This window comes from Saccopteryx bilineata, chromosome 6, assembly GCF_036850765.1.
Source record: "Saccopteryx bilineata isolate mSacBil1 chromosome 6, mSacBil1_pri_phased_curated, whole genome shotgun sequence".
In the NCBI taxonomy this organism is placed as follows: Eukaryota; Metazoa; Chordata; class Mammalia; order Chiroptera; family Emballonuridae; genus Saccopteryx; species Saccopteryx bilineata.
The window spans coordinates 122,782,196-122,805,372 of record NC_089495.1 but is presented as its reverse complement, the minus strand read 5'-3'; the positions used below and the strand labels follow the sequence as shown (position 1 = coordinate 122,805,372).

Here is a 23,177-nt window from a genome sequence, read left to right as displayed (position 1 = left end):
CTGTTAGACACCCAAGAACAGGGATTGGTGACTTCTCACAGTTGCAGGACTCTAAGACCTAGAAGATCCCTTTGGGACACCAAGGTCGGCTGGATGACATCTGGGTCGCTCTGGCTGTGAATTGTGGGCACAGAGCCAGAGAAGGGCAGCTCAGCTCTCCCAGCCTGGGCCTGTGGTGGTGCAGAGGATAAAGCGTCGGCCTGGAACGCTGAGGTCGCCTCTTCAAAACCCTAGGCTTGCCCAGTCAAGGCACAATGGGAGTTAATGCTTTCTGCTCCTCCCCCTCTAAACAAACAAACAAACAAACAATGCTCTTCTCTAAAGTAAATAAATAAATAAATATCTTTAAAAAAAAATCTTTCCAGTCCGGCCAATACCACTCAGGGCCCTACCCACTCCAGTGGGCACCCAGCCGTCCCTTTCGATGTCGGTCGCTCCGCGCGCCCGCCCCCCGCAGGACTACAAGGACTCCCGGCGGGCGGGGCGGGGCCGGGAGTGGGGGTGCGCGTCGGCGCCTGGGCGGGGCGGTGAAGGCAGGAATGCACGCCTCCCGCTGCGGCCCCGCCCCGAGCATCCGTGCGGGCCGGGCTACGCCAGCTGAGCTGGAGGTTGAGCATTATGGCTGCCTCGGGACAACCCCAGGTCGGGGAGCTGCTGGCCGAGGCCCGGAGGGCTTTCCGGAAGGAGTTTGGTGCTGAGCCCGAGCTGGCGGTGTCGGCGCCAGGCCGCGTCAATCTCATCGGGGAGCACACGGACTACAACCAGGGCCTGGTGCTGCCCATGGTGAGGGGTTAGGAGGGGACCCCGAGCCTCTCCTGGGGCGCCGGCCACCCCGCCAGAAGGGCAAGCCTGAGGAGCGCGGGGAGGCATCTTGTCTCCGCGTAGACTGTTGGGCGGGCCGCGCCAAACTTCAGCCGAGTTTGGGAGAAGAGCACGTGGGAGAGACCCTGGGCCTGTGCATTTCTCACGTAGGAAGGGAGAAAGCAGGAATCCGAGAGGAAATAGGCTGGGAGGCTGTGTGCAAACACCTTTTCGCTCCAGTCCGCCCTCTGTGGACTGCTAATCCATGCTACTAGCTAGCAACCTGGGATCCACCTCAAAATGTGGGGCCCCAGTGTTGCACATGGAAGGAGGTGCAACACTGACTTGCATTGGACTCTGACTTCCGTGAAGCCCTACAGACCCTGCAGGAACTAGCCCTAAGCCTCCTGGCTCAGCCCGTTCAGTTTACAGGCGGGGAAACAGACCCAAATGGGGCCAATGATCTCAAGGTCACACAGCCAGCAAGCACCCAGCTCTCCCAGCTTTCAGCCAGGGGTTGTTTCCACCTCACCATGCAGCTTGGCCACCGAGTGGGTACAGCACACCTGAGGCCACCTCAAATGGGAAGGCACCAGGTGGGGTGATTCCGTTTGCCTTTTGAGCTTTCTCTCTCCTAAGCTCCACAGCTGGAAATCCAGGCTCAGGGCAGAGTCCAGGTTTGCACTCCGCACTGGCCCTACCCTTGAAAGCCCAGGGGGCAGGGCCTAAGCCCCCAAGGCCAGCTCAACACTCAGGCTCCTCCCTGAGACACTCCCATTCCTGTCCTGTTGAGCCTAAAGGTCACCTACCTGTCTGTCCCAGGCCTCACATTCCTCAGAACTTTAGTATTGGGGGGGGGTTCATCTGTCATTAGCTGGCAGAAGCTTTGCATATGCTTTGTCTTTCCTGCCAGGCTCTGGAGCTGGTGACTGTGATGGTGGGCAGCCCCCGGGCAGACAGCCTTGTCTCCCTCCTCACCACCTCTGAGGATGCTGATGAGCCCAGAAGGTTGCAGTTTCCCTTGCCCACAGCCCAGCGGTCTCTGGAGCCTGGAACCCCCCAGTGGGCTAATTATGTCAAGGGAGTGATTCAGCACTACCCAGGTATGGGGCCTGGGCCTGGGTCAAGTTTAGGCTGGTACCAAGAACATCACCTTTCAGCCATAAAACCCATGAGCTCATCTAATCCACTGTAGGGTAGGCATCCCATTGTACAGATGAAGAAACTGATGCCCTGAGAGGGCCCAGAACTTGCCCTGGGTTGCCCATTACATGATTGGAGGAGCCGGGATTCAAACCTTCACCTGTTGGCCTCCAGAGCCCTGAATGGGGAGAAGTAGGAAGGCTGTGTCCCAGGAGCCTTAGGGTAGAAGGATGGAGGGTTGTGGACCCCTTGGCCCAGCAGGTTGGTGGTCTTTGACAGTTGGCACATATCCCAGGAAGCAGTTGCCTCCTTTCATATCAAAATACATGTCTTTCCTGTTCCCATCCCCCCAGATACCCCAACTTACCATCACCTATTGTTTTCCTTGCAGCTGTCTCCCTTTCCGGCTTCAGTGCAGTGGTGGTCAGCTCAGTGCCCTTGGGGGGTGGGTTGTCCAGCTCAGCAGCCCTGGAAGTGGCCACCTACACCTTCCTGCAGCAGCTCTGTCCAGGTACCTCCTAGAACCTAGCTCCCAACCCACCCTCCTTTCTAAGGTCTCTTTGTGGTCAGAGCTTCTTTCCCTGCTGTGGCTTTCAGAGCGGGGTGGGGAATCTCCCTGGAGTATCATTGGAACTGCTCCTACCCACCCCTTGTGCCCCTTCCTGGGCCCCAGCCTCTCCACCTCGCCCTGTGCCACAGACTCGGGGGCAATAGCTGCCCGGGCCCAGGTGTGTCAGCGGGCCGAACACAGCTTTGCAGGCGTGCCCTGTGGCATCATGGACCAACTCATCACTCTGCTGGCGCAGAAGGACCATGCACTGCTCATTGACTGCAGGTTTGGGGCTTCCCTTGTACCCTCCCACTTTAAGGTGGAGCTTCTAGATGGAGCATGCCCACTTCGGGCCATGGAAAGCAGACACTTGGCTTTGTCATCTCCCCATTCCAACTCCATCCCAGGTCCCTAGAGACAAGCTTGGTGCCACTGTCGGACCCCAAGCTGGCTGTGCTCATCACCAACTCCAATGTTCGTCACTCACTGGGCTCCAGTGAGTACCCCCTGCGCCGGAGCCAGTGCGAAGAAGTGGCCCGGGCACTGGGCAAGGAGAGCCTTCGGGAGGTGCAGCTGGAGGAGCTGGAGGGTGAGAGCTGGCTGGGTCCTGGAGATAGCTGGGCACTCTGCGGGGGCTGCGAGGGCCTTATCCCCAGTATCTCTGCGCTGCTCTGCCACTCCCCTAAACACTATTAACCCAGAGCTGCAACCTCAGCAGGGCTGCTTGAGATCCTATTATTTTTCCTAATATGAAAATTGTACTTTTTGATAATAACAACTAATACTGTGATGAACATTTTTTTAAAAGATTTTATTTATTCATTATAGAGAGGAGAGAGAAAGAGAGAGAGAGAAGGGGGAGGAGCAGGAAACATCAATTCCCATATGTGCCTTGACCAGGAAGTCAGAGTTTCAAACTAGCAAGCTCAGTGTTCTAGGTCGACGCTTCATCCACTGCGCCACTACAGTCAGGCATGAACATTTTATTTATGTCCTTTTCTGCATTCTCTTCTCCTTAGGGTTTGATTCCTAGGAGTAGGATTACAGAGTGAGAAGATACACTTGGCTAGGAAGGTAGTCTGTTTAAAAGTGTGAAAGTCATATATATATATTAACTCATTTAATTCTCTAACAATTCTGTAGAGCAGATACTTTCCTTCAGTGAGAGACAGAGACAGACAGGAACAGACAGGAAGGGAGAGAGATGAGAAGCATCAGTTGTAGTTGCATCACCTTAGTTGTTCATTGATTGCTTTCTCATGTGTGCCTTGCCTGGGGGGCTTCAGCTGAGCCAGTGACCCCTTGCTCAAGCTAGTGACCTTAGGCTCAGTCAGCGACCATGAGGTCATGTCTATGATCCCATGCTCAAGCTGATGAACCCATGCTCAAGCCAGATGAGCCCACACTCAAGCCAGTGACCTCGGGGTTCAAACCTGGGTCCTCAGCATCCCAGACCGTTGCTCTATCCACTGTGCCACCGTCTGGTCAGGCTGCTGCTGCTTTTTCTTCTTCCTCTTCCTCCTCTTCCTCCTCCTCCTCCTCCTTCATTTTTGAGACTTAATTTAGTAAACCTGGAGACGGTGAAATAAGGAAGGGCCTAGAACAGAAGCAACAGGAGAGCCTAGGCAGAGCTGCTTTAGCTCCCTGGGAAGTCAGAGAAAAGAGGGCCTTGGAGACAGGTTCAGGGGGAGGGGGTTAGTCCCTGAAGAGCTGCAGCTGCTACCCACTGCTCCCCTTGTTGCCAGTCTCATAAGGACCCTTAGAGTTTAGGAGATACACACCAGTGGGTAAAAGGGGGAACAGAGAAGGGAAAGGTGTGGGCGTGTTCCTGGGAGGGAGAATGCTAGAGCAGATACTATTATTCTCTTTTTTTTTTTTATGGGAAATGCAGTAAGTGGCAGTGCTGAGACTTGAACCCAGGCACATTAGCTTTATGAGCCCACATTCTTTTTTTTTTTTTTACAGAGAGAGAGGGATAGACAGGGACAGATAGTCAGGAACGGAGAGAGATGAGAAGCATTAGTCATTAGTTTTTTGTTGCTCATTGCGACACCTTAGTTGTTCATTGATTGCTTTCTCATAAGTGCTTTGACCCTGTGGCTGCAGCAGACCGAGTAACCCCTTGCTCAAGCCAGCGACCTTGGGTTCAAGCTGGTGAGCTTTGCTCAAACCAAATGAGCCCATGCTCAAGCTGGCGACCTCGGGGTCTTGAACCCGGGTTCTCCACATCCCAGTCCGACGCTCTACCCACTGCGCCACCGCCCGATCAGGTGAGCCCACATTCTTAACCTCAGACCACATTGCTGATATTGGATATTGTGCTCTCCCTGGCAGTGTGGGTGTGCCCATTTCAGGGACACTTTGGCCAGTTCCTAGGGATTATCTTGTCCTTGTGAACTGTCACATTCAGACTGGCCCTGCCTGCTCTGTGCAGGTGACCTTGGCCGAAGTTGTTCTTTGTTTGATTTTTGTTTTTAAAGTTTATTTTTTTTATTTATTCATTTTTAGAGAGGAGAGAGGGGGGGGAGAGAGAGACAGAGAGAGAGAAGGGGGGAGGAGCTGGAAGCATCAACTCCCATATGTGCCTTAACCAGGCAAGCCCAGGGTTTCGAACCGGCGACCTCAGCATTTCCAGGTCAACGCTTTATCCACTGTGTCACCACAGGTCAGGCCTGTTTGATTTTTGTTTTTAATTAAATTTATTGGTGTGACACTGGTTAATAGGATAGGCCAAGGTTTTCACACTTGAACATTTTTGCTGCCCCAGCCCTCCAGCTCAGCCCTCCTGTTCCACTCCTGAGGGGACCCCTTCTACCTCAGGGGCAGGGACCCCCTATGCCTTCTCTAGAGCTCTGCCCTAGCCTTCCCCACCCACTCTCTTACAGCACCCTCCTTTCTGGCCTCTGCCTGGCTTTTCCCCTTCTGCTGCATAGTATGTCCAGTTTTCTTCCCTCCTAAGATGGGTTCTCCTGACAGTGTTCTTGGACGAGTACCTAATGCTTATCACCCCCATATTCTCATCTCCAGTTATCTCTTCATCTTCTGAATCTGCCTGCCTGTCTCCCATGCCACCTCTCCCAGTGTCCCTACATAAGCCTGTGGCTGGCACTGCGCACCCCTCAGTGCGGATCTGCTCCTGCACAGCCCTGTTTCTCTGCTGGCTCTGCCCAGACTTTGTCCTCAGCAGACAGCACCAGTCCCCACTGCTCCACCAGACTTAGATCTTAGCCTGCAGCAGCTTGCTCACGCAGCTGCAGGCCCCATGTCTACCTGGGGTCCTGGAGCCTTCCCCTGGTCCACACTGGAACCCGTCATCCTCGTTCCCCCACAGGCTTCTCCTAATGTCCCCATGTCTGTATTTCCTCGTCCTTGTCACTCTTATTTGAAACCTCAGAGTCACCTCTTGAGTCCTCAACTGTCCTCCCTCCCACTCTTGTCTCTGATCTGTTCCCCACCCCCTTTTTCCCCTCATCAGGCCCCTCGTTGGTCTCTGTTTAACAGCTGTGGGCTGGACTCCTGGCACTCATAACAAAGTGCCCTTGGCCTGGGCTCTTCCCTTCCCCAACTCTGGAGCTCCAGCCCTCAGAGGCTCCATGATTGTGCCAGCGTAAACAGTGGGATTCCTCCCTTCTGCTCTACTGTGGCCTCTTAAAGGCAGTATTGTGTCTCCCTCACCTTGGAAGCACCAGGAGTCTGGGTCTCGAAGTGCTGGTTATTGAGCACCCACTGAATGCCAGGTGCCTTGCTGGGAGCTCTGCGTGTGTTACTGCGCCTGGTCTTGTGGCGCCCCTAGTGAGGTTGAGGAAGGGGCACTGAAAGCTTAGTCGCCAGTCCAAGGCTGCCTGTAGCTTTGTCAGAGCCAGGTCTCTGACTGGAGGCTCCACTATCGCCCTGGAGCGGTGGTGCCCCATCCCCCATGTCTGCAGGGGCCAGAGGTGGTGGGTGGTAAGTCTACTGACCCCTCTTCTCCTCAGCTGGCAGAGAGCTGGTGAGCAAGGAGGGCTTTCGGCGGGCACGGCATGTCGTAGGGGAGATTAGGCGCACTGCACAGGCAGCAGCTGCCCTGAGTCGTGGTGACTACAGAGCCTTTGGGCGCCTAATGGTGGAGAGTCACTACTCCCTCAGGTGAGGTCCCCTGGGCACCCAGGCACAGACTGCCCCAGGGCAGAGTGGGGATGGTCCCAGACCTGTGCCTCCTGTCTCCTCTCTGCAGGGATGACTATGAGGTGAGCTGCCCAGAGCTGGACCAGCTGGTGCAGGCTGCGCTATCTGCACCCGGGGTTTATGGCAGCCGCATGACAGGCGGTGGCTTTGGTGGCTGCACCGTGACTTTGGTGGAGGCCTCCACTGCTTCCCAAGCCATGCAGCACATACAGGTGTGTGGGTGCCAGAACCCAGGGAGGGGGGTTGAAGCAGGTTCCCAGGGCCCTGCTGAGCTCAGACCCTACCTGCCTATCCCACAGGCGCAGTACAGCGGTACTGCCACCTTCTACCTCTCCCAGGCAGCCGATGGTGCCAAGGTGCTACACCTGTGAGGCACTCCCCTAGGGTGGCCACAGTGGGCATCGGGTCTGCCCAGCAGCAAGCCAGGAAGCTCTGTCTCTGGCACCTGCTCTCTGCATCTGGGTGCTCAATAAACTAGTGCCTCATACCACAACACCTGCCTGTCTCTAGAGGTGGATGTGCACTTGGCCATCAGAAACAGGTGGGTGTTGGAACCGCTCCCCTGCTCTGGGCACACTATGGAAGAACAGACAGGGCAGAGCCAAGTGGTAGCAATATTTTTATTAAGTGCAGAACAAAGCTGGGACCTTGTCATGCTGGTCCCTGCTCTTTGGTTACAAATGCGCTTGGATAGGGTGGGTGAGGGCAGCCAGAAGGGCCTTCTGGGACCTCTGCCCCCTTCATGCCTCCCAGAGGACACCTACTCCAGAGGCACTGGCCCTGTGATCAGCATGCAGGTCAGTGGGGCAACCAGGGGTCCAAGAATGGTATAGCTGAGGCAGCAAAGGGAAGGAGAGGATAGTGGGGACCCAGGTTCTAGGACACAGCTTGGTTAGGTAGGGAGCTCAGGTCTGGAAGAACTGTTGGTCCATCTGGGTGCTGAGGGTCCCACTGGTGGTCATTGTCTGGCTCACAAACTCCTGAGTCACATGCCGGGTGAGGGAGCCACCTGCTTCTAGGCGTTGGGACCCGAGGGCCAGTCCATCTACAGGGGGAGAGGTGTTGAAGGACCCTGCCCGTGTTCCTGCCTTCTGTTAGCTCTGTGGTCCCCCAGGAGAGCCAGGAGCCCCCCCCCCCCCGACCTCTCACCCAGCAGGAAGGGCTCGGTGGTGGTGGTGTGGGCAGTGGTGATGCTGCTGTACTCTCTTGGCAGTGGATGCTGGTAGAGCCCGGGGTGGCCACCAAGCTGAGGGAAGGGACCTAAGGCAGATGAGTCACTCAGGGGATGGTGCAAGAGGGTGTGGCCAGAGAAGGGTGGGGGTGACAAAGGGGCAAAGCAGCCTACCTCCATCTTGGGACTCAATAGTGATGATACCCTCACGTTCTGGCCCAAAGCCTTGGGTGGTCTTGGCCTGCACCTTGAACTTGTAGGGTACGTTCTCACTGAGGCCCGGCACTGTCAGCCTGCTCTCAGGGTTGTCGCCATCCACCAGGAATGTGGTGGCTGGCCCTGGGCAGGGAATATGTCATTAGCCTCTGTGGTTACCTCTCCACCCTTCCCCTGGCCAGCCCAGACCCTGGAGCGGGCAGTACCTCCTCCGTGGGCCATCTCACAGGTCACCAGGTAGCCCAGGATATCCCCATCAGGCCTGCGTGGCCGCTCCCAGCTCAGCTGCAGTGAATCTGGACTCAGGGCGGTGAACACCAGTGGGCCCGGGGCACTGGGTGTGCTCAAAGTGAAGGCAGAGCCTGGGGGCAGCAGAGGGGGTTAGTGTGTGCACGGTTGGGGGCAGCCATGGCGGTGGAGGTTGGCAACTTACCTGGCAGGGGACACAGTGGGCTCTGAGGGTGCACTTGCGACTCGATGGTGATGACACCCTCACGCTCTGGACCCCAACCTTCCTGGCTTTGGGCCCGTACACGGAACACGTAGGAGTGGTTGGGCAGAAGGTCTTCCACTACCACGGAGGTCTGGCTGGGGTTCAGGATGTTGAGCCGATGCAGCTCACCTGGAGTGGGGGTGGGGGCAGGAGCAGACAGAGCAACTATAGTCCTACTCCTGGCCTGATCCTTCCCTAGGCTGCTGCCAAGACCTGGTCATCACCCACTTAGAACTAGCTGTGGTTTGGGGTCAGCCTAGTATGGTGTGGTTGTTGAGGTTGTATATGACAAGGGATGAGTGGGGCCTAAATCCCACCTGTGCTCTGGCTGTTTATGGGCCCGGGTCATGCTGCTGTGAGTGTGTCTGCCCAGAAAAGTGCCAGTGAGGCCTCATTAAGCAAAACCTTGCATAGGGAATAAACTGGAGAGTCCCAGGGAGATGGACGAAGACTCAGAAGAGGAGGCAGTGCAGGGTGTGGGGCACAGGAGTAAGACCCTCTCAGGAAGGCCAGGTGAAGGGCCTTAGTGCTCAAGGGACTTAGGTGGGTTTCTGCCATAGCCAAGTGACCCTAGGCATCACAGCATGGGGTCAGGCCACACCCCTGCAGCCTGCTGGTTCTCACCGCCATTCAGCAGCTGGTACTCCACGCTGTAGCCCTGCAGTGCCTGCTCACACTGTGGCTCTTGCCAGCTCACTTTCAGAGAGGTGGGCCCCAGGGCTGAGAACACCAGGCGGGTAGGTGTGTTGGGCACACCTGCAGCCAAACGGGAACCTGGAGACAGGAGGCCACAGTCAGCCTGGGGCAGGGGTCCGTGAGCAGGAGTCCTACTTCAACCCCTGACCTACCTCAGCTGTCACATCTACACTGACTGCTGGCTGGGTGGCTCACTCACCCTGCAACACCCTGTCTAGACCACCCAGTACCTCCCACAAATCCTCAGAGTGGGTGTGGGCCCTTCCTGTGCCAAGAGAGGGCAGGCATCATGAGTTGGCCAGCCCCTGCCCCTTAGCAGGCTCGGCCCCTCCTGCCCCAGCCCAGCACCCATGGGAAGGCAGAGGCTGTTAGGTGTCAGCGTTGATCTGGATGGAATGGAGGGGAAGGTGGTGGTCATGGGCAATGACTGCAATGGACCATGGATGACAGATGGAGCAGGACAGCTGCAGAAACACAGGATGACCACCCTGTACTACCTGGGCCTCAAGAGGGCGCTGCTGGCTGCCCAGCCAGTATTATAGAGTCTGGTGAGTCCCTAAAGGGGGGGAACCCTTTCCTCTGCGCCCGACTCCAGGACCCCAAGGCCCAGGACAGTGGAAGCCTGCTCCTCCCGTCTTCCCAGATGGGAGGGAGGCCTAGGGTGGGACAAAACAAGAGTGAGGGGGCAGGAAGTGTGTGTGTGTTAGAGAATGGGTAGGGGTGACAGCAGGCCAACAGCCCCAAAACCTCCAGGAGCTGGAAAAGAGGGTCAGCAGGAGAGGCAGAGTTGGTGGCGGGCACTCACTGTGGGAGGAGAGAGAGGTGAGGGTGGAGTAGTCCCTGGGCAGTGTGCCCGAGTGTTCTGTGCAGGTCAGCGAGTGGTAGTCCCTTGTGAGCGTGGAGGACGTGCTCAGCACTCGGTGGGGCAGGTGTGGGCTCAGGTGGGTGCCATAGGCAGTGTTGGCTGCGGTCATCCTGTGCAGGGAATTGGCACTGCCTGGGAAGGCAGAGTCCATCCTTCCATTTACCAGGTGATCTGCAGGGGAGAACAGGGTCACTTGGACAGGCCAGCACCAGACTTGGTGGCTCTGGGAATTCCGGGGTTACCAACCCTCTAGTCCTTCCTTGGCATAAATAAAACCAGCTTCCCTTGGGCCATTAGAGACAGAGGCCCAGTGTCCCTAGAGAAGTCCAAGGGGCCACACAAGCTTCTGCAACCCTCATTCTGAGATCAGGCAGGATGCCACTATGAGCAGTCTGAATACTGCTGACCCCAGCTGGAGACTCAGTGTCCCCACAGGCAGCCTTGCTCTGGGGAAGCCCAAGTGCCTGCCTTGTCATCCCCTGAGGTCCACTTGGGTAACAGGGCCTGCCTGCTGGGCATGACAAACCAGAAATTGTCTGCACCCAGCTGGGCAGGCATCATAATGGAGGTCACTGCCACTGGGGGCAGTCCTGCTTTGGGGAGATCCCAAAGCAGGCAGGGGGCCTGCTTTAGGGATCCTTTGGCTCTGGAGTCTGCCTCCACGCCATTGCTCCTGCCCTGGCGGAGCCCTTAAATGGGCTGCCTGGCCAGAGCGAACTCAGGGTGGCGTCCTGAGGCAGCAAATGAGAGTTAGTCTAGGTGAGTGCGAGGTTGGAGCACACCGGGCAGGGCCGGTCACCTCCGAGGCGCCCGGGCGTAGCACCATAGGCCAAGCCACCACCCTCCCCCGGTGCTCCCCCTGCGCCCCTTTCGGCGCCGCCGTCTGGGGGCCCGCGGGGTGGCTCGGTGGCGTCGGAGGAGCGCCCGCTGGTGGCCGACAGGCGCGGGATGAGCTCCGGAGGTAGCCGCCACGTGATGCGCCGCAGGTCCAGCTCCTCCCCCAGCAAGGGCTCGAACTTCCAGTTGGCGCCTTGGGAACAACGAAGGGTGCATTGGCACCGCCAGTGGGCAGTGGGCCCCCGGAGGCTGCAGGCGGGGCCCGGCAGGGAGGAGGCCGGCGGAGCCGCGACGCAAAGTGAGCGGTCCTCTGGCTCTTTGGGATCCAGGTTGGGGTGGGGGGTGGGGTGCACTGCAGGCACAGGGAGCTGGGGGACAGGCAGACCATTATCCCACACAGAAGAGGCCTATGGATGAGCCAGGTGCGTGGCAGCTGGTGAGGAGACTCCTGGACCAGCCAGGAAACCAAGGTAGCCCTGGCTGTCAGCAGCTGTGAAGGCGCCCTGCTCTGAGCCTCAGTTTCCTATTTGTATAATGGAAAGAGTGATCTCTCCCTTGCCAGCCTGCAAGTAACAGTTACAGGAGCCAGAATGTTCACAGGTAGTGTTGGTAGCAGCTGAGCTGGGGCACCTGAGTCTTACCAGCCCCTCAAAACTCTCAAGGGTAAGTTCTGTAAACCCAAGCTCAGCCCCTTTAGGGCAGATATATGTTCATTGGGGGCTGAGGCAGACAAGGATGCAAAAAAATAAAAATCCTGGAGGATTTTCACTCATGGCATTGTGTGATTGGCATCCCATTTTACAGGTCACAAAACAGGCACAGAGAGGGTAAGTGATTTATCTGAATTCCTACAATGGAGCCAGAGCTAAAATTATGTAGCCAGGAGTGCCAGCCAAGGAGAGCTCTTTGTACCACTGTGCGCAGGGAGTCAAGGAAGCAGGAGGAAGAAGGCAAGTGGTTGCTCTTGGGCCATGCCCACATCCTCCCACATAGCCCTCTCCTGAGTGTCCTGACTGCATGACAGCTGGTAAGACTTTCAGTCACAAAGCTGTTTCCATGTGGTTCCACGGGGATGAGTCCATGCACACTTGCATGAGTCTGAGCATCAGCCCACTAGCACATGTCCATCTCCCTGTCCTCATGCAGATGTGTACATGGTTGCATGTGTGCCATGTTGGCTTTGTCCCCTCTGAGCCAGACAAACTATTGGCTCTGAAAATATTCATCTGGGCCTGAGAGAGGACTTCTGGTTATGACCTTCATGCACAGTGGTTCATGGCCCCTTTGTTCTCTCTGGACACCAGTGACAGCCCTACCCTCTACCCAGGGCCCCCACCTTCTTCTCAGGGATCCCAGCCCACTCACCTGTGTCATCAGAGACACTGGGCCTCTGGCTGCCAGCTGGGGAGCGTAGAATATCATCGCTGTACATAAGGAAGCTTTCATAGTCTTCCCCACTCTGGGCATCCACAATGGGGATGTCGGGGATGATGGGGACTGCAGGGGAGGGAAGGGTAAGTCAAGGCCCTAGCCTTGGCCTCCTGTCCCCCCGTGTCTCCTCCAAGCCTCCTTGCCCACCACTCACTGGACATGGGCCTCTTGGGCTGGGTGGCCAGGTTGATGATGGCTTCCCTCTCAGGCCCCCAGCCTGCCCCGTTGCGTGCCTTCACTGTGTAACGGTATGGCTGGGACTCCCGCAGGTTTTCAATGAGAAGCATTCGCTTCTTGGGGCTGTCCACCAGCACCTTCTTCATGGGCCCAATGGGTCCTGGACCAGGGAGAGTGCTTTAGAGGGGTCATTCAGGTTCTGGCCCAGTCCCAGCCCTGTCTCTGACATAGCAGGACCTGAACTGCACCCAGAGGCTCAGGGAAGAAGGCAGATGGTGAGCAGCTATTGAACTGTGTGCCAAGCCCTGAGAACCTGGGTGTGACTGTGTTAGAGAAGTGTTACCAACTCTGCAAAGGGCTCATCACTAAATTAAGTGGCAGTCAGGACAAGTTGGTCCCAGAGTCACCTCTACTAATTGATAAATGGTCCTGTGTCCAAGGTGCCTCTGCATGAGGTTCACTCCAGCGATGAGGGCGCTCTCACCACTTAACCTCCCTGTCCCCAACCAAACCCCAGAGGTTCTGTTGAAGAAGTGAAGGTGGAGACGTGAATGTCCACCCAGCTGACCTGTGGCCATGTGGCCACCCAGGGAGTGCTGAGCCTGGCCCACCTCAGGACCACAGGTCATATGGTGGTGGTGAGTTCTCCTGCCCTGGGACTGACCAAGCAAAGGTGAGAGTATGAGGAGGAGGTCCCTGGACTGGGGAAGGTGTGGGACCAACTTCCCTCAAATATTTTCTCATCTCAACAAACGGCCTGGGTTGCCCACACTTCCCTCCCTTCCCAGACAAGTTCTGCCAGGTGCTCTGGCCTAGGTCTGCCAGTTAAAATACTGCATAAAATGTACAAAAATAATTGTTTATGTGAAATTCAGGACATCCTGTTTTTGTTTGCTACATTTGGCAACTCCACTTTGGCTCTAAGAGAACAGTGTAAAAATGAGCCACTTTGGTACCTGTGTGGGAAGGCACCCTACCTGTGACCCTGATGTACATGTATAATCTCAGGCCTGCCATCCCCTCCAGCCCTGGAAGTTTCTGGGCCTGGCCTTTTTTATTATTATTTTTATTTACAGAGACAGAGAGTCAGAGAGAGGGATAGATAGGGACAGACAGACAAACGAAGAGAGATGAGAAGCATCAATCATTAGTTTTTCATTGCGCATTGCGACACCTAGGTTGTTCATTGATTGCTTTCTCATATGTGCCTTGACCATGGGGCTACAGCAGACTGAGTAACCCTTTGCTCAAGCCAGTGACCTTGGGTCCAAGGTGGTGAGCTTTGCTCAAACCAGATGAGCCCACGCTCAAGCTGGCGACCTCGGGGTCTCGAACCTGGGTCCTTCCACATCCCAGTCCGACGCTCTATCCACTGCTCCACCGCCTGATCAGGCTGGACCTGGCCTTTAAATGCAACCTGGCCTAAACCTGACCATAAGCCTAATGATGCCTCAGGCAACCAGAAGTAGGGGCCCATCCACTAAGCAGGACAACGTGGCCTCACTCCCCATCTTTGCCCCCTCCCCTTCCATGACTGTCATCCCTGGGGGCAGAAGGAAGGGTCCAGGTTCTTACGGTTGTCCTCATTGACCAGGCCATAGCAGACCTCATAGGCCGTGATCTCGCCATTGGTCTCAGCTGGCTCAGCCCAGCTCAGCTGGGTCACCGTGGAGGAGACAACGTTGAAAGCCAGACGCCCTGGCTCACTGGGGACTGGGGAGTGAGGGTTACAGGAAGAAGGTCAGTGGTAGAAAGAGGGTGGAGTTCTGGGAGGTGGGAGGGCAGGACTGGGGGTACAGGCATCAGGGCATCAACGGATGATCCTGGTGAGACCTCACCTTCCTGATGGGTTCGGCAGGACACCAGGGAGCTGTAGGGGCCCTCGCCCTGCGTTCCATAGGCGCACACCTTCATCTCATAGTCACAGTAAGGGTACAGGTTGGTGAGCTCCACTGAGGGCACTTTGCTGTCGAGCAGGTGGGCTTCGGACTCGGAGTCACCCTGAACCCAGTACTTTACCTGCTCCCAGGGAGGGGCTGGTCAGTGGGGAACAGTGAGTACCAGAGCTGCTTGTCCCCCCACTGACCTCTTGCCCTATTGTCCCCTTTGCACAGATGAGACTCCAAGGCTCTGAGAGGTTGAGTGACGGGAGAGAGGGACCTGAACGGGGGAGGGCCACATTCCAGGAAGAAGGGCAAACATCTGGAAGCTCCCTGGGCACAGATGGGCATTCCCCCTGTCCACTCATGCTTGGCCCATGGAGCTCAGAATGCTCTTTCCTCTCTCTTAGGGTCCTCTGGCCTTGGGAAACCACCTCCCCAGTGGTTACCAGGCCTCACCATCTGCCGTTCTCATTGCTCCCCCAACTTACCCTGTATCCTGTTGGTTTGCCAGGAGGGGGCAGCCAGTTGAAGTGGATCTTCCGGGACCCAGCGGCTTTGGCATTAGTGTTCTGCGGGGCACCCAGTTCACCGTGGGAGGTTGGGAGTGGTGATTTGGTCTGGCCTATGAAATTCTGGTCCATGTCATCTGTAGTGGGTGAAGTCAGGGCGGGGCAGCCAGCTCAGACATCCCCTCTTTGAGGGGAGCAGGAACCTCCTCTCACCACCAGGGGGTGCAGGAGGCCCAGTGAAACCCCCAACTGCAATCAGCAGACACCTGCCCTGTGGAGTCTCTCCCAAGTTGATGCCCCCACTGGGGCATCCTGCCAAGCTTGGTGGAGGACCCAAGAGGGTCTTTGGAGGAATGAGGGTGAGGAGGGAGATAATCTGCTTCTTCTTCTCCCTTGGCAGCCAAGGGAAAGTTCCACATGAAGACATTTGCTTCTATTCCCCAACTCCGTCCTTGCTCCCTCCTCTCCCATTTCTCCTCCAAGCATCCTCTGGGAATGCGCTCACAGACTGGAGGCTAAGGACCTATAAGAACTGTTTCACCCCTACTGGAAACACCTACTTTTTTTTTTTTTTTAATATTTTATTTATTGATTTTTTAGAGAGAGAGAGAGAAGGGGGAGGAGCAGGAAGCATCAACTCACATATGTGCCTTGACCAGGCAAGCCCAAGGTTTCGAACCGGCAACCTCAGTTGGAAACACCTACTTTTTAGCTGAAACTAAGGCAGAAGTCAAAGGGCTTAGGCCTCATGATGGGATTTAGGGCACCCGCAGCAGGCCAGTGGCCATGTGACCTCAGCCACTCCAGTTGAGAGTAGGTGTGTCAGATAAAATGCAGGATGCCTAGATACATTGGAATGTCAAGCAACATTTTTTTTTAGGGGTAAGTATATCCCAAATTTTGCATGGGACATAGTTCTACTGCAAATGTGCTTGCTGTTTACCTGAAATGGAAATTGAATGTGATGTCCTGTATCTTCATTTGCCAAGACAGGCAGCCTTCATTGAGAGAGTCCCAACCTTCTCTCCCCACCTGCTTAAGCTGATCCCAGGCTCTGCCTACCTCGGTCCCCGATGATGATAGTGGCCGAGTGGGGCTGGTCCAGGCGGGCCCCAAACTTGGGGTTGCTGAGTTGGATGTGGAAGCGGCGGATCTGGCGGCTCTGCAGGAGGGAATCCACTTCCTGCAGCTCCAGGAGCTTCACCTGTAGCTCCTTCCAGGTCTCCCCAGGCTGGAACAGTAGCTCACCCTCCATGGGGACAAAGTCCTGGGAGTGGGAAGAGGTCAGATCAGGCCACATTCTCCAGCCCAGCATCATGGGTACTGCCAACCATCACACAGGCTGTCCCACATGGATATGGCATCTCCTGTGCAGCATGCAGCACTGTATAGATATTAGCTCATTGCATTCTCACAGCAGTGTGAGACAGAGATATTGTCCTCATCCTATAGCTGAGAAACTGAGGCACACAGAAGTGAAGAAACTTGCCTAGCCTGACCAGGTGGTGGCGCAGTGGATAGAGCGTCGGACTGCGATGTGGAGGACCCAGGTTCAAGACCCCGAGGTCGTCAGCTTGAACGCGGGCTCATCTGGCTTGAGCAAAGCCCACCAGCTTGGACCCAAGGTCGCTGGCTCGAACAAGGGGTTACTCGCTTTGCTGAAGGCCCGCGGTCAAGGCACATATGAGAAAGCAATCAATGAACAACTAAGGTGTCAAAACAAAAAACTGATGATTAATGCTTCTCATCTCTCTCTGTTCCTGTCTGTCCGTCCCTATCTATCCCTCTCTCTGACTCTCTGTCCCTGTATAAAAACAAACAAACAAACAAACAAACAAAAACTTGCCTAGGTTCACACGGGGAGTTGTGGTGGAGCCAGGAGGAGCTGAGATTTTTAGGTCCCCCACACTGGAGCTTTGAAATCTAAGACCCTGCTAGCCCCCAGGCCTCTTAGGTGGAGTGCTTCCATAAGTTCTGGCTTTTTACTTTCCTTTTTTTTAAAAAAATTTTTATTTATTCATTTTTAGAGAGGAGAGAGAGAGAGGGAGAGAGAAACAGAAAGAAGGGGGGAGGAGCTGGAAGCATCAACTTCCATATGTGCCTTGACCAGGCAAGCCCAGGGTTTCGAACCGGCGATCTCAGCATTTCCAGGTGCGCCACCACAGGTCAGGCTAGCTTTTTACTTTCAATGCCCCAGAGCTTTCCTGAGTGTCCCACCTGAGCACAACGAAATCAACTGAAATGGGGGGGGGGCAATCATCATATGAGACCACTGGGTGGCGCTCCAAACTAACATTTCAATTCCAGGCACAGCTAGCCAGGCCCACTGTGCACACCAGGCAAACTCAAATACTACAAAACCCAGAAAATTAGATAGAAACTGCAAGAAAAGCAGGAGTCGTCTGCAAGACAACTGACACTGGCTGGGTGTGGGGGGTGTGCACCTCAAAAATGTCAGTCATGAAAGACAAAGCTGGGAAATTGTTCTAGATCAGCGGTTTTCAACCTGTGGGTCGCGACCCCAGCGGGGTCGCCTGAAGCCATCGGAAAATACATAATGCATATCAGGTATTTACATTCCGAATCATAACTGTAGCAAAATTACAGTTATGAAGTAGCCACCAAAATTATTTTTTGGTTTGGGGTCACCGCAACATGAGGAACTGTATTGCGGGGTCACGGCATTAGAAAGGTTGAGAACCACTGTTCTAGATTAAAGGAGCCTAAAGACACATGGCACAAGCTGCAAGGCCAGATCACTGATTGGTTCCTGGATTGGGGAAAAGCAATGAAGGACATCTTGGGACAAGTGAACACAGGGAGATCTGAGTATGGACTAATTATTAGGTATTAGTATAATGTGAAGTTTCTTAAATTTGATAATTATGTTGTAGTTTTGCAGAATGACTTTGTTCCCTTCCTGCCTGTCTGTCCCTCCCTCTGTCTCTGTCTCTCTTGCTAAAAAGAAAATAAAAAGAATTTTTATTGGGAGCACTGAATCAGTAATGAAAACTGTTTCTAGCAGTAAAGATTCAGGTGTGGCCAGGCTGCTGGGACCTGCTGAGTGCATCCTCCCCTGCCTTTGCCAAATGGGCCTGTGGCCCCAGTAAGACTAGATTTTATTGCTTTTTGAGTTAATTTTTATTTTTTTGAGAGAGAGAGAGTCAGAGAGACGGACAGACAGACAGGAAGGGAGAGAGATGAGAAGCATCAATTCTTCATTGCGGCTCCTTAGTTGTTCAATGATTGCTTTCTCATATGTGCCTTGATCGGGGGGCTGCAGAAGAGTGAGTGACCCCTTGCTCAAGCTAGTGACTTTGGGCTCAAGCCAACGACCACGGGGTCATGTTTATGATCCCACACTGAGGTCAGTGCCTCTGCTCCCAAGCTGGTGAGCCCACGCTCAAGTCAGCTATCTCAGGGTTTTTTGGTTTTTGGTTTTTTAAAATTTATTTATTTTTTTATCTCAGGGTTTTGAACCTGGGTCCTCCACATCCCAGTCCAATGCTCTATCCACTGCACCACTGCCTAGTCAGGCTGAGTTAATTTTTGATTGGAATATTTGTAGTTTTTAAATATCAGTAATCAACTCAGAAAAATAAATCTGTAAACCAAACCAAGCACGTTCACCACCTGGACTTGGCTGTTCCCTGAGACTGGGGCCTAGTGATAAAGGGGACACCAGCCCACATATGTCACTCTCTGCCCTGAAAGGCTGCTCTTGAGGCTTGGCCCTGGAAGGGCCTGCTGGGCAGTGGCAGCATTTGGGGAGTATGCCCAGGGATACGAGGGCTGTGATCTCACCTCAAGAAGCCAAAGCCCCTGGGCTGGGGCAGATGGGGAATTCATTTTTCTTTGAAAGATTTGTTGGAAAGGGGACATGAATGGTCTGGATATGTCCCTGGCCCCAATCTCTGGCCTCACCCAGAGCATCACTGGCACTTTCAGTGAACAAGAGACCCCTGCTACAGGGTGGCAGGAGCAGGTGGACATGTCCTTGGGAGGCCAGCCAGGGTCACCACCAGCATTCAGGAACCAAGGCAGCTGCCATGTCCCGCTCCCACTGGGCCCCTGGGATGTGCCCTCAACCCCATGGTGAAGCCTTACCCGGTTGCCACGCGCCGTGTTGTCCTGTGTGTGGTAGGAGACCTGGGACTTGCCATTTTCCAGAATGCGCCGGATGACAGGAATGCGGGCCACTTGCTCCCCGCCACTGATCAAGTACTCAGGTTGCTCAAAGGACACTATCCCACTGGCTGCAAGGGGCCCGGGATAGTCAGAGGGTCCTAGCCTCAGTCCCTTCTCAACTCCAGCCCTCCCTCTGGCCCAGCCAAGCCCAGACTCCAGGAGTCTGCTTGTCACCCTCACCCTACCACTCTCTGAGAAGGGCAGAGAAAGGGGATGAAACATTTTTCCAGAAGAAGTTGGGGGAGCTGGAACAGTGTCCAAAAGACACCCTGAAAGAGTCAGGGCACAAAAAGGAGACCAGCTGGGGACACAACCAAAGATGAGGCCCCCAGTCCAAGGGGCAGGGAGGGAAGGCAGCTTGGATGTCAGTGGTGCAAAGCCTTGCCCACCCTCAAGATTGGCTTGGGCAAATGAAGCCCCAGTTTCTTGCTACTCGGATGTTCTGGCATCTCAAGGAGACCCATTCAATTTCCTTGCTCTAAAGCCATAAGGGAGAGAACAGGGGAGGCATGAGGGGTGGCTCCAGGAGGACCCAGGACCCTGTGATTGTAACAGAAGCTCCATGTAGAGCTGAATAGCCACATACCTTATATAAGAGCCTGAAGCCCATTTTACAGATGGTGAAACCAAGGGTCACAGAGGTTAAGGGACCTGCCTAAGCCACACAGCCAGGCCCCACTTCCAATCAAAAACAAGAGGCCCCAGACCCCTCTTTTTGCTCCCTTGCTCCCCCAACGTTGACCAACCTTGTTCCTTGATGATGGTGATGTTTACCATGCGGCGGCCGAGGGTGGCTGTGCCCATGGGCACATTGATGGCCTCCACCAGCAGTTGCTTCTCGTCATCATCCTCGGGCCGGATGAAGAGGGGCACCCGAACATCTATTAGCTCCACGCCCTCCTGGAACTCTACCATGCCCCGTGCACCTAGGTGGATGTTTGGGGGCAGATAAGGGGCTGGGGCCACATCAGGGTTTCAGGTGACAGTGAGGTGTTGGGGGCGCCTGCTTATTTACCCTGGTCCGCAGTGAGGGTGTAGTAACCAGGGGCCACCTTGAGCTCATGGAAGGCCCCCTGTGCCACGTGCTTCTCCGTCAGCTTCAGCAGGGACTGTTTGGCTGAGCGGGGTGCCATCAGCACTGTGTCCACGATAGTGTGGTCCTGCCTAGGGAAGGAAATCAGGTGAGAAGGTGTCAGATTGGCCAGGAGGCTGCACTTGTTCCTGTGTACTCCTCCTGCCTGTCTTCTCTCCATCAAGGGACAAGATACAAAGCAGCAAAAAAGTGCAGGTTCTTCAGAACCAGGCAATCAAGGAGACCTGTGCTGGTCCGATCATCTCATCCTGCAGCCACGGTCAAGCCCCTGTGCCTCCCCGAGCCTCAGTGACCTCATCTGTGAAATGAGGCTATTCTTGCCCAATAGATACAGAACAGCAAAGATGCTAAGGGCGTAGGCGCTAAAGCCTGGGTTAAAATTCTGGCCCTATTTCTTTTTCTTTTTTTGTGGCAGAGACAGAGTCAGAGAGAGGGACAGATAGGGACAGACAGACAGGAACGGAGAGAGATGAGAAGCATCAATTCTTTGTTGCGACCACCTTAGTTGTTCATTGATTGCTTTCTCATATGTGCCTTGACTGGGGGCTACAGAAGACTGAGTGACCCCTTGCTCGAGCTAGTGACCTTGGGCTCATGCTGGTAAGCCTTGCTCAAACCAGATGAGCCCGTGCTCAAGCTGGCGACCTCAGGGTCTCGAACCTGGGTCCTCTGCATCCCAGTGCGACGCTCTATTCACTGAACCACCACCTGGACAGGCCTGGCCCTATTTCTTAAAAGCCATGTAACCTTGGGCAAGTTACTTAACCTCTCTTAGCCTCGGTTTGCACAGGCCACCCTGGTCCTGGGTGGTCCCTTTGGCTCCCTGTGTTCCACCTGTTTGTACAGGGCCTGGCTTATAGCAAGCGCTTCACATCAGCATTTCTTGAATGAAGGTCCTAACCCAACAGACATATGTGGCATGCCCTTCCTATGGGATAGAAACGGGGTGGGGGCAGAGCAGAAGCAGATGGGGCAGGTGGCTGGGGCTGTTCCATCCATGGGACAACTCACTTTTTCCCGGCATTGGGCTGCTGCCTGTGGGGGACAAAGTGGGGACCATGAGCCAGATGGTCCCTCGGGAAGCTCCCCCACCCAACCCTGGGCACGCAGGACCCACCGGAACTTAGTCTGCTGGAGCTTGTGCGAGCCTGTGATCTGTCTGTACACCTCGTTCAGCTGCCAGGTGAGGGAGGGTGGTGAGGCCGGGGCCCGGGGTGAACCTCTCCACCCAGAGCCATTCAGAACCAGAAGACCTCTCAGAGCTGGCTGGGGCCTACCCATGGGTATACCCATTGCCTTGTCCCCTTCAGGAAACATTCACAGGGAACAGATCCCAGGACACCACACCAGGCATGTATCCAAGGAAGCCCCTTTTTCCTCCTCAGAAAAATCTGGTTCCACAGCTGCTTCCCTGCGGCTCTCCTACCCACCAGGTCACACCCTGCCCAGAGGAGCTGGCTGCCCTTACGTTCTCCTCCACCTCCTGGCGCAGCCGGTCACATTCTCGAGTGTCAGGCTTCAGCAGGTTCTCAGTGCAAAGGCGGGCGAGGCGTAGGGACAGCCCGTAGGGCACTGGGGGCAGGCAAGGGTGGGGGTCGTTAGCTCCTGAATGGCGGGCACTGCAGAAGCCCCTCCAGGAGCCATGCTAGGATGGGGGGCACCTGTCTGGCTGAGGCCTGAGGCCTGTAGCACCATTACGAAGGGTAGAAGGTGGCCAGGCCTGTGCCTGCGCCCAACACAAGAGAAAAGAGGAATGATGTGATCCCAGACCTGGGAATAGCAGTGAACATGCCCAGTTACCAAGAGCGCTGCCAAGAACCGCAGTACCCAGCCCCGGCCCTCACCTAGCTCCATGGGGTTGGTGCTGGTGGCATGGGTGGCAAAGCCAGGCCGCTGCACGTTGTTGGTGATCTTCCAGCGGACCCTGTCAACCCCCTTCAAGTTCCCATTGCGCAGCATGGGCGTGTCCAGGTGGTCCGAGACCATCAGGTTTTCCCGCAGCATGTAGTGGTCTTCCTTGAAGCCCACCATGTGACCTTTGGGACAGGGTTCTCAGAATGAGGTCCCTCCCTAGGTCCTCACAGCCACAAACCTGTAGGTGGAACCCCAGGGCCTCCTCTGTCCTAGGCTCAGCCCTCTCTTTCCTTCTACCCCAGCTGGGGCAGTGGTCAGAGCCCCACCACCCCTGCTGATGCTGGGCCCATACCTCGGTTACAGCAAGGGAGAAGTGCCAGGCAGACCTAGGGGACAAGAGGTGGGGATGAGGGCTGGGATAGCTACTCAGCCCAGAAAAACCCCTCCAGCCACCACTCCCCACCCATAGCAATGGTCCAGAGGGGCCACTGTGCCTACCCCAGACACCAGGATATCCAGGCAGTTGCAGGGATCTAGGTATAGGGCACACAGAGGTAGTATAGAGGGTGATAGAGGGTTCCCAAAGTTTGTGCCATGGGACCCTGCTCTTCTGAGATCCTCTCTAAGGGTTCTGTGATCAACTCCAGTTGGGAAGCACTAAATTCATTCCTCATACCCCTCTTATAGTTTCACTGTGTATACAATTAGATCAAGGCTCTGAAAAGTCCTGCAGAAGCCCTGAAAGATAAATGTATTTGATTACAGAACTCTTTTTCTCTGTAACACACACTAATGTCCCACAACATTGGAGTTTACTATAGTGTTCTCCCTACCCCTACGATTCAGTGGCCCATGCTGTGCCACCCTCTGTGCCTTCCTGTTTCTTGTCTGTTCTCCCCAATGAGACTGTCAGTTCCTGGTAGGCAGGGCCCTTCCTTCTCTGTTGGCTCTCAGGCCCTTTGCATGTGGCTGATCCCAGGGCAGGTGCTTCCAGGTATCTAGCCATTGATGGTTAGCAAAGGCAAGGGACTGGGGTGGGGAAAGCATCAGAGCTGGGCAGAGACATGGGTTTGCCTGGCCTCTGCCACCTATGAGGACCCTGGGTG

General features: G+C 55.2%; 2 protein-coding genes across 4 annotated transcripts in view; one reads left to right on the top strand and one right to left on the bottom strand.

The window, feature by feature from the left end:
- Positions 1 to 566: 566 nt before the first annotated feature.
- On the top strand, positions 567 to 7,153 carry GALK1 (galactokinase 1). Its single transcript, XM_066237041.1, has 8 exons — positions 567 to 783; positions 1,715 to 1,904; positions 2,336 to 2,455; positions 2,644 to 2,779; positions 2,902 to 3,083; positions 6,469 to 6,619; positions 6,708 to 6,870; positions 6,958 to 7,153. Exons 1-8 carry the CDS (start codon positions 619 to 621, stop codon positions 7,027 to 7,029), a joined length of 1,179 nt encoding a protein of 392 aa, XP_066093138.1. The 5' UTR covers positions 567 to 618; the 3' UTR covers positions 7,030 to 7,153.
- A 111-nt stretch (positions 7,154 to 7,264) lies between these two features.
- The window catches only part of ITGB4 (integrin subunit beta 4), a 33,516-nt gene continuing 17,603 nt past the window's right edge, over positions 7,265 to 23,177 (bottom strand). For 2 of the 3 annotated variants that reach the window (XM_066237821.1, XM_066237824.1), the window contains 22 exons: positions 22,424 to 22,457; positions 22,062 to 22,253; positions 21,686 to 21,789; positions 21,335 to 21,393; positions 21,229 to 21,252; positions 20,140 to 20,288; positions 19,871 to 20,050; positions 19,044 to 19,192; positions 15,999 to 16,203; positions 14,916 to 15,073; positions 14,383 to 14,563; positions 14,120 to 14,257; positions 12,522 to 12,704; positions 12,302 to 12,433; positions 10,899 to 11,129; positions 10,040 to 10,270; positions 9,163 to 9,312; positions 8,479 to 8,667; positions 8,252 to 8,407; positions 8,004 to 8,168; positions 7,808 to 7,918; positions 7,265 to 7,703 (listed from right to left, as the gene is read on the bottom strand). In XM_066237821.1, coding sequence (XP_066093918.1) covers positions 7,564 to 7,703; positions 7,808 to 7,918; positions 8,004 to 8,168; positions 8,252 to 8,407; positions 8,479 to 8,667; positions 9,163 to 9,312; positions 10,040 to 10,270; positions 10,899 to 11,129; positions 12,302 to 12,433; positions 12,522 to 12,704; positions 14,120 to 14,257; positions 14,383 to 14,563; positions 14,916 to 15,073; positions 15,999 to 16,203; positions 19,044 to 19,192; positions 19,871 to 20,050; positions 20,140 to 20,288; positions 21,229 to 21,252; positions 21,335 to 21,393; positions 21,686 to 21,789; positions 22,062 to 22,253; positions 22,424 to 22,457 — 3,261 coding nt within the window. In that variant the 3' untranslated portion in view covers positions 7,265 to 7,563. The remainder of the gene's footprint in view (positions 7,704 to 7,807; positions 7,919 to 8,003; positions 8,169 to 8,251; positions 8,408 to 8,478; positions 8,668 to 9,162; positions 9,313 to 10,039; positions 10,271 to 10,898; positions 11,130 to 12,301; positions 12,434 to 12,521; positions 12,705 to 14,119; positions 14,258 to 14,382; positions 14,564 to 14,915; positions 15,074 to 15,998; positions 16,204 to 19,043; positions 19,193 to 19,870; positions 20,051 to 20,139; positions 20,289 to 21,228; positions 21,253 to 21,334; positions 21,394 to 21,685; positions 21,790 to 22,061; positions 22,254 to 22,423; positions 22,458 to 23,177) is intronic. The other variant, XM_066237823.1, reaches the window with a different exon arrangement.

What these genes read in the sequence shown, in the direction of transcription:
- GALK1 (XM_066237041.1), top strand. Translation starts at nt 619, where the DNA reads ATGGCTGCCTCGGGACAACCCCAGGTCGGGGAGCTGCTGGCCGAGGCC. An exon ending in AGTGATTCAGCACTACCCAG is followed by an intron (nt 1,905 to 2,335) that starts GTATGGGGCCTG and finishes TTTTCCTTGCAG; the next exon opens with CTGTCTCCCTTTCCGGCTTC. An exon ending in CCTGCAGCAGCTCTGTCCAG is followed by an intron (nt 2,456 to 2,643) that starts GTACCTCCTAGA and finishes CCTGTGCCACAG; the next exon opens with ACTCGGGGGCAATAGCTGCC.